This window comes from Quercus suber, unplaced genomic scaffold, assembly GCF_002906115.3.
Source record: "Quercus suber isolate HL8 unplaced genomic scaffold, Cork oak 2.0 scaffold_30, whole genome shotgun sequence".
Taxonomy (NCBI): Eukaryota; Viridiplantae; Streptophyta; class Magnoliopsida; order Fagales; family Fagaceae; genus Quercus; species Quercus suber.
This window is the reverse complement of record NW_027069495.1, coordinates 578,562-593,251: the sequence shown is the minus strand read 5'-3', so window position 1 is coordinate 593,251 and position 14,690 is coordinate 578,562. Positions and strand designations below refer to the sequence as shown.

The 14,690-nt window shown below is 32.4% G+C and overlaps 1 protein-coding gene and 1 pseudogene across 1 annotated transcript; one reads left to right on the top strand and one right to left on the bottom strand.

Annotated features, from left to right (window-relative positions):
• Window positions 1-7,491: 7,491 nt before the first annotated feature.
• LOC112014154 (cyanidin 3-O-galactoside 2''-O-xylosyltransferase FGGT1) lies at window positions 7,492-9,036 on the bottom strand. The gene is given in 4 exon segments (XM_024046536.2): window positions 7,492-8,180; window positions 8,183-8,674; window positions 8,677-9,012; window positions 9,015-9,036. Coding segments are annotated over 4 exon segments (1,362 nt in total). The 3' UTR covers window positions 7,492-7,668.
• A 2,524-nt stretch (window positions 9,037-11,560) lies between these two features.
• On the top strand, window positions 11,561-14,423 carry LOC112014152 (cyanidin 3-O-galactoside 2''-O-xylosyltransferase FGGT1-like; annotated as a pseudogene).
• The last annotated feature ends 267 nt before the right edge of the window (window positions 14,424-14,690 follow it).

The following is a 14,690-nucleotide window of genomic DNA, read 5'->3' as shown; positions in this document are numbered from 1 at the left end:
GTGAGTGAAGAGGGGCACGTTGAGTATGTGAACAAATCAATTGGAGAATTTTTATTTTTTTGAGAAACAATCAATTGGAGATTGATTGCTTTCAGTTCAGTTTTTAAAGTTTTATGATTCTTAAAAAATAATAATAATAAAAGTTTTATATAGTTAAATAAATTATTTGAAATTGAATCTGAACCATATCAAAATGGAACTCATAGATGTCTTAACCTAATGTTTTTTTTCTTCTTCTAATAATTCGGTAATTGGATTTGAAACTTAATGTCTTGATAAAGTTTCAACTTATGATATTCACTTTTGATAATTGTATTCGTTATCATCAAACTAAAATACTAATTAGTTTTTAGTTTAAATGGGGATTGATCTCCAATCTTTTATTGATCTTAACATCTTTATTGAAAATGCCAAAAAGAATCAGCTGAGCTATTGACTCTTAGGATCTTTAACTTAATGGTTAAATTAGTCATTATGGAGCAAACTCTATAGGTTTAAATTCTATTATATTTATAAAAAAAATTAAAAAATATTAATATCATCACTAACAAAAAAAAAAATAGAAAACGAATATTTAATGTTTATGAAGTCTCATCTCATTACATATTCGAACACTAATATCAAATTGTCTTAAAGCCTTACTATATAATGGCAAAACCAAGTTTGAACAAAAAATAAAGATGTTCAATAAAATAATATTACTCATTGTAGACATGGAAATAAGATAAATTGAACAACAATAATAACAAAGTATTAGCTAACTCAGGCTAATCTGTCAAAAATCCATAACTTACCAAAAATGTTTAAATCTTAGACTTGGTTGCTATTGTTATTTTTAAAAAAAATTTAATGTAACATTTCAAAACCTAGAAAATGGAAATTGATTGAGGATGACTTGTTATACCCACCCATTTGACACCTTATTAGAGAGCACAATTTGGATATAATGGGATAACATTTTTATGTGAATGAAATTCAAATAACTAAATGTTATGTAAATTTAAAATGTAGATAAAGAAAAAATAAATAAATTATTAGCTCTATACGTCAAAAGCCTTGTAGCACATATTTCACATTTTGACGTTTCTAATGGAGATATACATATCTCCTCCCCATTGTAATTATCAAATTTATCAACAAAAAAAAAAAAAAAATTATAGAACTTGTTAACTTGCACTGCATTTCCTATTTGGACATGTGCCTTTTTAGCCTAGCCTTTTTTTTTTAATCTCTCTCTCAATTGCATATTAAGTGGAACTACTAACAATCAAGCTATGGGTTTTGACTCCCAATTTTAATTGAGGGTAAAAAAATAAGCTTAATGAATATTGTGAGGAAAAGTAGGGCAAGTAAGTGAGTTGGGCCGTGCCCAAGAACACATAGAAACCTAAGGATGGTCTCAAGGTTTATTAAGTTTTGGGATCAACGAGCTGAGGACAAGGAAAGATAATAATGAACTAGTGGTAGTTCCCGAGGAGCCAAGCTTCCTCAGGAAAGCTTGTGGAAAGTTGGAACCCAGCCACTTTAGGAATGCTGTACAAAAGGTAATCAGTCTTTTGAGAATAAGCTTCAGGGAAGGTAGCCAACTACAAAGGAAGAAATATCTGAGAAGAAGGCTGCTACCACCACATTAAATGCTCTGCACCTAACCAACTAGTTGCATTTATGTGAAAATGACACCTAAACAATAATATCTCAGTTTACAGCTATTCATAAAGCTTCCAGGAGGTTTTGGATGGGACAAGCATCCAAAAAATCATCTATAAGGTCAACAAGTGGAAGGTTGGGATAAAGGATGGAAGGACTATATAAGAGAAAGGCCCCCATAAAAAATGGGCATGTAATTTGTGAAGAAAGAAAAAAAGAACACATTATATATGAATAAGCTTGATTTAATATAAGAACATCTCATCCTTAGACTGGACCGAGGGGCTTTATTTTCATTAATTTGTCTCACTGTCTTCAATCCAGTCAACTATGATCTACTCTTTTTGTAAGACTGTACCTTGAATTAACCCATTCTCTTACAAATATATTGTTTTGGGCTTGTTAGGCCATCATCCATTGTTCTTGGTGGGTTGAGGTATCAAACCCAATCCTTACAAATATCATTAATAAGACAAAATCCAAACAATCCATATCTTTTTATAAAATCTTTCAAAATAAACAAGTAAATTTACACCATATTTGATATATTACACTAAAGCTTCGTTAGAGACTGCAGATTGAAGAAGAGTATTTAGAGGTAGAGGACCATATTGAGAAAATTTGTGGACACAATTCTTGTGCCATGACTTTTGCCATAACCCTACGTGGCTGATTGTGAACAATGGAGAAAAAGTGGTGAGTACAACCCTAATTATGAATAGTGGAGAAAAAGTAACGAATTCATGTAAAAGTAATAAATAGCTGGTCATAGTATGTCAAGTCAAAGCAATAAATAACTAATCATAGTTTGTCAAGTTAAAGTGGTAGCAAAAGGTCCTAGAAGAACTTGACCGTAGCTATTTTTTATGGAAATAAAAGTAATTTAAGTGATAGATTCAAATTAAAACCAATAACAACTTGCCACTTATAATTTGTTGCGAAAATATTGTTAAAATATCGTGTATGTAACACTTCGGAGACTATGCAAGGAACCAGGCACTACAACAGGCACTCAAGTGATAGTGTGACAACCACCACAAGCACTCAATTGATAGTGTGACAACCACCACAGCCGTAAAAATAGGATCATCACAAGACCATTTCTTGTGTTGTCATGGAGGAAAAAATATCTTTAAAAAATAAGGCATAAATTTGGAGATAAGGGAAATGAATCTGTCCCCTTTTGAAGTTTCCATCCACATGCAATAAGTTTTCTCTACTCTTCCCTTGTGTTGAGTAAACGAAGCAGTTGATACTGATAGTGATTCTCGTGCATCTAGGTGCGTCTCCCTTATTCATTATGATCACAGGTGAAAACTGCATACAGAACAGCCATTTTTTGTCGTCCCAAAATTGTCATATTACTAATGCAATGTTGTTCTCTTTCAGATATGTACTCACTGCCATGGAACCTATGGGCTCCTTGATATGAAAACTGAAAGTCAGTTCCATCAAGCCAAATTTTAGGAGGAACCTGCTAGAATGGGTGAACCCAAATTAATGCATTTGGCACCAACAAATTAACTGCTGGACTTATCAAAACTTCCAGCTATTTCATGTTTTCAAATTTTCCAGAAGACTTTTAAAATTGCAAAATTAAACCACAGGTACATATACGAGATCACCCTCTTTATTTGTGGCTATGCATGCAGCATAAAATTATAAGTTCTTCCAAGCACAATATTCTCCAAGTCAATTAAAAGTTGAAACTCATTCTTCTATTCAATCCATCATACTATGCTGAAATCGTTATTTAGTATGAAAAATGCTTTGGACTTGATTTATTTCTAGCAGTTAACTTTTTATCTCTCTCTCTCTCTAGCAAGCTTCCTGTTTGCTACAATAACTACCTCCTCCTGGATTATATTAGTTTGTTTAATTATATATATATTTTTTCCATTAACTTACTCCTTATGTACAGCTTTTGAAAGGTTTATTTATTATTCGTTTATGTACTGTTTAGTCTACCATTTAAATCTTATATTGATAGTTCAATGTAAACTCATAATTTTCCTAACCCTCCCCCCCCTCTCTCTCTCTCTCTCTCTCTCTCTGTGGAAATTTCTTAAAATTAAAACTTGATTATAAAGCGTATATGTATGTGTTAAATATTATACATACATACACACACACACACACACACACATATATATATATGGCGGTTGGTTCGGTTACTCATCGAAATGCAAAATCCACAATTGTTTGCCACACAGGCCGTTATCGGCACTTGGAAATCGCCTTTGACCACCGTGCCATACACCTCCAGTGGAGCTCTGTAGGGTGCATTTCGGATTGGTGTAGGCCGGTTTTGTTGGCTATGGGCGGAATCTGAACAGGCCTAACTCCACCAATTTTTTTTTCCTCTCCTCCCTCCAATCAGACACCTAATAAAAATATTTTATCTCCACTTTTCTCAATTTTTTTTTTTCCATTCCCCCCTATTCCATCTCCAACCAAACAGACCCTTACACAACTCCCCCAAACCCAAAATACAAAACTTTTAGTCCACTATCTAACAGAGCACATTCTACAACTTGGGCTCAATGGCACCACATAGCTTATTTTGTGGACATTGTTCTCTTCATTTAATTCATATATCTACATATCTAAAAGTTGAAGCGTAGCATTTATTGTTGTTACATTCCTGTTGAGCCACATTAAAGGTCACATCATCCACTCATTTCCAACATTCTCTCTCTTCTTTTAAACCCTTTTTTTTCTTATTAATTTCTCAACTTAATATCATACTTTCTCCAACATTTCACATCTCTTTTACCCTTTCATCTTCCCATGACTATCTATCTTAATATCATTTTTCCTCTATCCCTTTATCTTCCTTTATTTTTGGCTTTTCTTATTCTTATTTACTATAAATTTACAATTCTCTCTCTCATTCTATATATAGTTTTCCCACACACAAAATGTTATTTCTCTCTCTCTCTCTTTCTTTCTCTCAAAATTTTTTTCTTCATTTTTTGGTGGATTTTTTTTTCTTGCATCTCTACTTTAGGTTGATGAATTTTTCTATTATATGGGATCTCTACTTTGGGTTGATGTGATTAAGTTGTGTTTTAAAGCTGTTATATTTTTTTCTTTTCTTTGATTTCATAAATGTTATCCTATTGCATTATATATAAGGATAATATATAAGAATATAATGTTATTTTATTACATAACCTAACATAACATGACTTGGATAATTTGGTATTTATTATAATATTTTTTATTTTTACTTTTTTTTCCATATTATTTTTTATTATTAATTCTCTCTTGAAAGTGGTTATTCTCTCTCTCTCTCTCTCTCTCTCTCTCGATTTTTTATTCTTTCTTGCAACTCTACTTTATATTGATGAATTATTGTGATTTTTAAAATTCTATTTTGGGATCATACATTTTGGTGTTGTATTTTTTAGTTCCCCATTACAATTAGAATTTGACTTAATACTTAATTATTTTGGAAGTAAAAATTTGAGTTTATATCAAAACACAATCTTAGTTATGCTAATAATAGATCGACATTTGGTCCATTTCAGTGAATTTTGGTCTAATTCGGTCCACTTTAGTTCAATTAGGTTCATTGGTCTACTTCGGTCAATTTAGTCTACTTTGGTCAATTCAGTCCTGTTCGGTCCATTCTGTTCAATTCAGTTCATTCGGTCTACTTCGGTCCATTCAGTCCACTTCAATTTATTCAGTCCAATTTGGTTCATGTAGTCCACTTAAGTCTATTCCGCCCAATTTGGTCCATTCAACGAACTTAGGTCTATTCGGTCCAAAGTGGCCCATTCGGATCACTTCAATCTATTCGGTCCATTTTTGATCACTTCGGTCAAATTTGTTGTAGCTACTTAAGAATGACAAAATACAAGTTTGGGTTGAGAGTACTATTAATTATTTGAGTAATATCAATTGTAATTATATGATAAGTTTTGGTTATCATAATAATCTCCTTTTGAAACTTAAAAATTTTAATTGTACCAAAAGAAATTAGGAAAATATAATACATAATAACATAATTAGAAGAATATAAACCATTTCATAAAAAGAATAATATCAATCAAAAACATCAAAAATGATAAAATTATATATTTGTAAAAATAGAGTGATGAAAATTACTTTTTAAAATTGTTTAATTTTTAAAAAGAACAAATTATCTACAATAAAATTTAGAAAATAAATTATACATATTTAGTATATGTTTGTTATGAGTTTTGATTATCATAATATGATAATAATCTCTTATAAGAGAATGAAGAATTTGAATAATTTATTTAAATAAAAATTATACATACATACATACATGCATAAAAATTATTCATTGCTTGAAGGTATGATCAACTTTATGCAATTCATTTGAAAGTTATGACGTTAAAACAAATGAGTAACTACCCTAAAGATTAGATTTGTATATTCTTAGCCTTAATGTTTAGAAAGACTTTCACTTAAATTTAGCTAAACTGTAGTGAACGGAATTACTACGTTAATGTGGCTCAACAAAAGTGTAGCAACAATAAGTATTATTCTTAACATTTTAGATATTGCGAGTTTGAGATCTATATATATTTTTAATAAATTTGGATTTAGAATAGGTACTCTTAACCTAAATATGTCTTTTCCTTTTACGTAAGTGCACAAAAATGGACTGAAGCGGTCTGAATGGCCGAAGTGGACACAAATGGAATGAAGTGGACTAAATGGACAGAATAGGACCCTATGGAAACAAAGTGGACCGAATAGGACTGAAGTGGACTGAATAAGACAAATTGGACTGAATAGGACCGAAGTGGACCAAATAATAATGAATGAACATATTAGGACTAAAATGGACATAATAGACCAAATAGGAACAAATAAGACCGAGTAGGACCATAGTAGATCAAATAGGACCAACGTTGACTGAATAGGCCGAAGCATACAGAATTGACTGAATAGGACTAATGTGGATCAAATAGAACCAAAGTGGACAGAATGGACCGAATAGGACTGAAGTGGATAGAATAGGACCAATGTGGACCTAATGAACCCAATAAGACCAAATAGAACCAAAGTGGACAAATTAAAAAAAAAAAAAAAAAACCAAAGTGGAGTGAAGAGGACATAATGGACCGGAGTAGAAAGAATAGGACTTTTAAATATGTATAATTTTTATTGCATTTTTAGGGCTCATATTTCTAATTTACAATGTCTTTTTTTTTTTTTTTTTTTTTGTATTTTTTAACTCAAAACTAAAGAATTTAACCCAAATATAATAAAATTTCATATTTTTCAAACCAAAAATTAAGGAAAGCAATGAATTTTTGAGCTAAACTTGAAAAGTCAATCTACAAAAAGAATCAATTTAAGACCCAATTAGCTCAAAATAGAGGGAAGGGGACTGAAATTGACCGAGTGGACCAAACTGGACCGAAGTGGACTAAAGTAGACCTAATTAGATTGAAGTAGACCTAATTAGACCCAATAGAAATTGTTTTATTTTAAGGAGAAAAAATTATAAATTATAGGATAAATTGCAAATTACACCCATAAAATTTGGGAGTGATTGATTTTACACCTTGAAGTTTAAGAATTTGGATTTTACCCTCTGAAGTTTAGTGATGTTTGGATTTTATATCCTGATGTTTTAGAATTTGGATTTTACGCCCTCGATTTTAGAAGTGTTTGGATTTTATTCCCTAAAGTTTTGGGGTTTTTGGATTTCACACCCTAAAATTTCAGATTTAGAGGTGTAAATTCTAANTCGAAACCTTTTTTTCATGCAGTTGTAAGATGTTTTTGAAATTAATCCTTCAAAGATAATCATTATTTGTAGTCCCAATACAATATTTTTAATCTTTACCTTCACATGCTCATCGCTCAAATTCAAAATTATGCATTCATGCCTTACATGTTTGTTTAAACCAAACTAAATGAGTTTTAACAAGACGACTTAGCAAATATTGGCTTAAGAACAGTCATGATGAAATATCCGAGCTTCTTTTATATATATATATAGTTAACTTCCAAACTATAAATACCATAAAATCATTTGAGCAGAGTGTACAGCTTTTGAACAAAGTTATCGATGTAGGAGTTTTCAAGCCCTTTGCTGGACAAGAACTCTCTCCATTTAGTATGGTTAGCTCTCACCTCTTTCCCCACTTCACTATCATCATCCATTACAGCTTTCACTGCCTTGCACACACCTTCCCTAGTAAATAGCCCATCTTCCTCACCTTTCTCAACTTCAACTCCCACTTTTAGATCTCCACCCATCAGCCTTGCATTGATAATTTGATCTCCAGCGTGCGGTAACAGCACCAATTGGCACTCAGTCACCAGAGCCTCTGATAAAGAACCAGATCCACAATGAGTCACAAAGCACCCTACAGAAGGATGGCTCAGTATCAACTGCTGCTGAACCCAATCCCCATGAACAACCCCTCTTCCTTTTACTCTCTTTTCAAATCCTTCTGGCAATGCAGATTCAATTATTTCAGCCTCCATTGGTGGTTTTAGTGCAGCCAAAAAAGGCAAGCCTGTTAGCTCAAAACCAAAATCAGTTCTTGAAACTGATCTTTCTTTAAAATGCATTCACTTCCAAATGCACAGAATATCACAGTTCTGGCCTGGAAGCTATCCAACCACTTTGTCCATTTCTCCTCTAATTCTATAGTTGGTGGCTTAGGCACTACTGGCCCTGTAAGAATAACGGGTTTTTTAAATTGTTCTTCAACATAGTCACAGTAAGGCCCTTCCATCTCCATGCAAGCTCTGAAACTAATCGCATCAGAATTGTTGAAAGACATGATTTGGCGTTCTGTGAATGATATGTCTGAGCCAAATTGCTTCACTGCTGAAAAGGATAGATGTCGAGTTTCGAATGGAAGTAACTTGATCGATGAAGGTGGGAAACATGGTGGGGGTTCCTTATAATCAGCTGCTGTTAATGGTTTTTCATTGAGTTTTCTTTCTGGGCTTAGCAAAAACCCTATAGACGCCGGGCTAATGCTGCAATAATGTATAGACTTAATGCCTAGCGGTGTGCCAACGCTGGTAGCCAGTGAGTGAAATCATAGAATACAAAATGGGGTTTGAGGTCACGAAGAGAAGCTTCAATGGAGGGTGCTGTAAGGTCCATAGCAGTCATTAGGAGAGAAAGCAATGGGAAAGGAACATCTGCGGTTGTTTCAGCACCAGGAGGGAGGCCATCTACATGTGGAACAATGATTGGGATGAAAGAAATGAGGTCTTTGTGAAGATTAAAAGACTCTAGCTTAGCTTGAGTTTTGTTTGGCAAGAAGAAAGAGATTCTGTGGCCTCTCTCAGCAAGTTTGTTGGAGATGTGGAGGAACGAGGTTAGATGTCCCATGGCAAACATGTACATACTATGTGAAAGGTTTTGTCACTCATAATTGCTGCAAAACAAAAATACACATCAGCTGGTTAACTAGATTTCAATTGTGTTAGAATAATGGTTAAGTGATTAAATTTACAGTTTCTTATCAGTTTTGAAAATGCTACTTGTAGATAACAATTGTTTCCCACATGCTACCACTACTAAAAACATAAAACCTCAGTATATGTTTCTCCCGCACGTAAATGACCTGGTTACTACAAGCTCAAATAATGAACAAAGACTGATCCAAAGTGCTTGAATCTAGAAAAAGATATTAAGATTTCTAACGGCCTGAGAACAATAGATTAAGGATTCTAGAATGCTAGGGGCATCAAGAAGGAAATTATCAGCAACCTAAATGGGAAAACAAAATGTTAATTTATTTAAAACAGAACAGTATGACACATATGGTTTGATGAGCAGAAAAGCCACAGAACAAGAAAATAACTACAGAAAAAAATTCTGATTAGAGTGGACTACAGAACAAATTATAATTAGAGTGTAAAAACATGAATAGAAACCGATAAAAATAAACCATCACACAACACCAATAAAAAACTGCATAACCTAAACTTTGATTATTACAAGTTATTGAAATAGAAGGACACCAATAGTTTTTGAATTTTTTTTTTTTTTTGTGGGGGGGGGAGAGAGAGAGAGAGAGAGAGAGAGAGAGAGAGAGAGAGAGAGAGAGAGAGAGAGAGAGAGAGAATATCTGTGCAATGTGATTGAAAGGGGAGGCATGAAAACAGAAACTCTAAAAGGGAGAATGAGAGAAGTGTGAAAGGTGAAGGAAGAAGAAGAGGATAAAATAGGGTTAAGTTAAGTGAATTATAAAACGATGTAGTTTCATTATTATTATTATTATTTAAATCTGATACAAAGCTATGTCATTTTGGACATAATATTAATTTTAATTTCAACTTCAAAACGATGTTGTTATATTAGTATAAAAATCTACTTTTTATTTTAAATATCCACTTTTCAAAAACATCCAATTAGATTATCTAGTTTACACTACATTTCATTAAATCATTTTTTTTATTAGTCTCTCAAATCATCTTTTTCTCTTTGTTTATTTGAGTAAAAAAAATATATTAAAAAAAAGATTTGTATGTATATAGTAACGGTGTATATTTACAAAGTTATCATAGCAATAATATAAATTTATCTCTTATGCTAAATGCAGTTGTTGGTATCTTTCAGATACACACTGCCACTGCCAGGACCCCATGGCCATGGACTAATTTTTTATATGAAAATTTAAGTCAGTAATTAGAATGCGGGTGAATTCAAATTAATTAATGCATTTTACACTAAAAATAACGTGTTGCAGGACTTGTTTTCAAATTTCCAGAAGACTGTGATTTTACGTTGCAAAATCACAGGTCTATATATAAGGGATCTCCCTCTTCATCTGTGGCTATGCACATCAGTTCAGTTGTTAAAATAAAATGAAGAGAAAGGCTGAACTGAAAGCCGAGCGCCCAAATATTATACCTGATACGCACCGCACCGTATCAGAAAACTCAAAGTCCTAGAGCAGTTGAGAGAGGACTCCGGAGAGCAGAGAATCAGAGATTCAGAGAAGGAAGCTTGAGCAGTTGAGAGAGGCGGAGGAATCAGAGATTCTCGAGGTCAATGGAAACTTGAAGCTCATTCTTCTACACTATATATGCTGAATTCGCTAGTTACTTGGTATGAAAAGTGCTTTAGACTTGATTAAAATCTAGCAGTAAACTTTTTATTCATCTCTCTCTCTCTCTATAAAGCTTCCTGTTTTTCTACTAGAACTACGTACCTCCTTCTTGTTGATGATATTTAAGGCCCTTTCAAAGTTCAGGTTGTACAGTTCTTTATTGGTTCCTGTGTGTTAGTTCCATAATTCATTTGCATTGGATGCTATTACATGTTTTTTACTCTAATTAGAATTTTTTTTTTTTTTTTTATGTAGTTATTTTCTTGTTTTGTATTGGCTTTTCTGCTCATCAAGCCGTATATATGCAGGAGAAACATATGCTGGAATTTTATGTTTCTAGCAATGATAGCTTAAAAAACAGGATATATTACTCTTTATTGAATAAAAATCCAGTCCTAACTTGACACTTTATGGTTTACTAATCACAACTTATGAATTCTTTTTTTCCCTTTATAAAGTAATTACCAACATTGAAAATAGAAAAAAAAAAATTTCACACATGTTATATGGTAGTTGGTGGAACATATGGTGTAAGGATCATCTTCATTTAAAATTGATTCATTTCTTGATTCAGATTAAATATTACAAATATAAATATGCATCTAACAATACAGTATATTTAAAATTTTAAATAACATGACACTGTGAAGACTCTTAGATCAGAACACTAATGAGATAAGATGATTTTTATTCCTTTTTATTGATCCCCCATGATTAAAAGTATCTTTTTGGTAACCATACCATACCACTTTAAAAAACGGTTCAATTGTTATCTGGATGTTGCATTTTTTTAATAAAGAAATCAAGAGATAGAAGTGTATTTTTGTTTTGCAGCAAATATGAGTGACAAAACCTTTCACATAGTCATGTATATTGCCATGGGCCATTTAACCTTATTCCTTCACATCTCCAACAAACTTGCTGAGAGAGGCCACAGAATCTCTTTCTTCTTGCCAAAAAAAAACTCAAGCTAAGCTAGAGCCTCTCAATCTTCACAAAGGCCTTATTTCTTTCATCCCAATCATTGTTCCCAGTGGCGGCTCCAGGAATTTTGTTTAGGGGGGTCATTAAAAAATTTTAATAATAAAAAAAAAAAACTTGAATATATCAAGTTGCCAACCAAAAAAAAAAAATTAATACATGAAGTTTTACAATTTCCTTCTACAAGTATTCAAATTTTGAATTGTTATATGATAGTTCATTATAAGTATCTATTACCAATTTAGGTAGTTATGAGTCTATAATCATTTTATTTTGCTAAGTTTATCTAACATTTTTATTTTTATGCAGTTTTTATTATCTATTTGTTATTATTTTTATAAAAATATTTTAAACTAAATGACTAAACTAAACTCATTGGCTTGGTATTAATTATTGACGTACACAACCACACTCATTCATACATAAAATTATACACTAGTGTCTACTTAACCAATCAAATACTTGGACAATCACTAACTTTACATTTTTTTTTTCTTGAATTTTACTAACTTTATAACAAAAAGTTATTATAACACGATAACAATATACACACATGTAACAAACCATATCTATTTCCTAATTATTAAATTATATTTATTTATATTATAATGTACACACAAACATCCACACACATCATAATTCACACAAATAATATTATAACAAAAAATAATACATGTGTGTGAAATGTTGTGTGTACATTATAATATAAATAAATATAATTTAATAATTAGGAAATAGATATGGTTTGTTACATGTGTGTATATTGTTATCGTGTTATAATAACTTTTTGTTATAAAGTTAGTAAAATTCAAGAAAAAAAAAATGTAAAGTTAGTGATTGTCCAAGTATTTGATTGGTTAAGTAGACACTAGTGTATNAATAATATTATAACAAAAAATAATACACACAATCAATATTAGACACACTCACGTACATAATATAAATTTATAAAAAAAGTAATGACACTTACAATTCACAAACACTTACTTTTTATTCTTAGAGTTGGAAAAACTTGTAATAAGGGTGTGCAAATATATTTTTAAGAAAAAAATTATAGTATTAAACTAACAATATATATATATATATATATTTTGGGAAGTCAGGGGTTCATTTGAACCCCCTGAAAATAGTGTAGGGCCGCCCATGATTGTTCCACATGTAGATGGCCTCCAACCTGGTGCTGAAACAACTGCAGATGTTCCTTTCCCATTGCAGTTTCTCCTCTGGAATGCAATAGACCTTACTGCACCCTTAATTGAAGCTTCTCTTCGTAACCTCAAACCCCATTTTGTGTTCTATGATTTCGCTCACTGGTTACCGGCATTGGCACGTCAGCTAGGCATTAAGTCAGTACAATATTGCAGCATTAGCCCCGCATCTGTAGGCTTTTTGATAAGCCCTGAAAGAAAACTCGATGAAAAACCATTAACAGCAGCTGATTATATGGAACCTCCCCCAAGTTTCCCCCCTTCATCGATCAAGTTACACCCATTTGAAGCTCGACATCTAACCTTTGCAGGGGTGAAACAAAATGGCCAAGACATATCATTCCCGGAACCCCAATTGATCTCTTTCAATGATTCTGATGTGATTAGTTTCAAAACTTGCATGGAGATGGAAGGGCCTTACTGTGACTATGTTGAAAAACAATTCAAAAAACCTGTTATTCTTGCAGGGCCAGTAGTGCCTAAGCCACAAACTACAGCATTAGAAGAGAAATGGGCAAAGTGGTTGGATAGCTTCAAGGCCAAAACTGTGATATTCTGTGCGTTTGGAAGTGAATGCATTTTAAAGAAAGATCAGTTTCAAGAACTGGTGTTGAGTTTTGAGCTAACAGGCTTGCCTTTTTTGGCTGCACTAAAACCACCAATGGAGGCCAAAACAATTGAATCTGCATTGCCAGAAGGGTTTGAAGAGAGGGTAAAAGGAAGAGGGGTTGTTCATGGGATTGGGTTCAGCAGCACTTGATACTGAGGCATCCTTCTGTGGGGTGCTTTGTGACACATTGTGGGTCTGGTTCTTTATCTGAGGCCATGGTAACTGAGTGCCAATTGGTGCTGCTACCACACATTGGGGATCAAATTATCAATGCAAGGCTGATGGGTGGAGATCTAAAAGTGGGAGTTGAAGTTGAGAAAGGTGAGGAAGATGGGCTGTTTACAAATTTTATGTATGAATGAGTGTGGTTGTGTACGTCAATAATTAATACCAAGCCAATGAGTTTAGTTTAGTCATTTAGTTTAAAATATTTTTATAAAAATAATAACAAATAGATAATAAAAACTGCATAAAAATAAAAATGTTAGATAAACTTAGCAAAATAAAATGATTATAGACTCATAACTACCTAAATTGGTAATAGATACTTATAATGAACTATCATATAACAATTCAAAATTTGAATACTTGTAGAAGGAAATTGTAAAACTTCATGTATTAATTTTTTTTTTTTTGGTTGGCAACTTGATATATTCAAGTTTTTTTTTTTTATTATTAAAATTTTTTAATGACCCCCCTAAACAAAATTCCTGGAGCCGCCACTGGCTGTTTACTAGTGAAGGTGTATGCAATGCAGTGAAGGCTGTAATGGATTATGATAGTGAAGTGGGGAAAGAGGTGAGAGCCAACCATGCTAAATGGAGAGAGTTCTTGTCCAGCAAAGGGCTTGAAAACTCCTACATTGATAACTTTGTTCAAAAGCTGCACTCTCTGCTCAAATGATCTTATGATGATCATGTTTTGGAAGTTAGCTATATATATATATATATATATATTTTTTTTTTCATCGTGACTGTTCTCATGAGTCACACCAATATTTGCTAACTAATGGTCTTGATTGAAGTTATTTAGTTTGGTTTAAAGAAGCATATTTGTTAGGCATGAATGCATGATTTTTTTTTTTTTTTGAGTGATGAAGATGGGAAGGTAAAGATGAAATATATTGTATTAAAGCTTTTAATAATGATTATCTTTGAAGGATTAATTTTG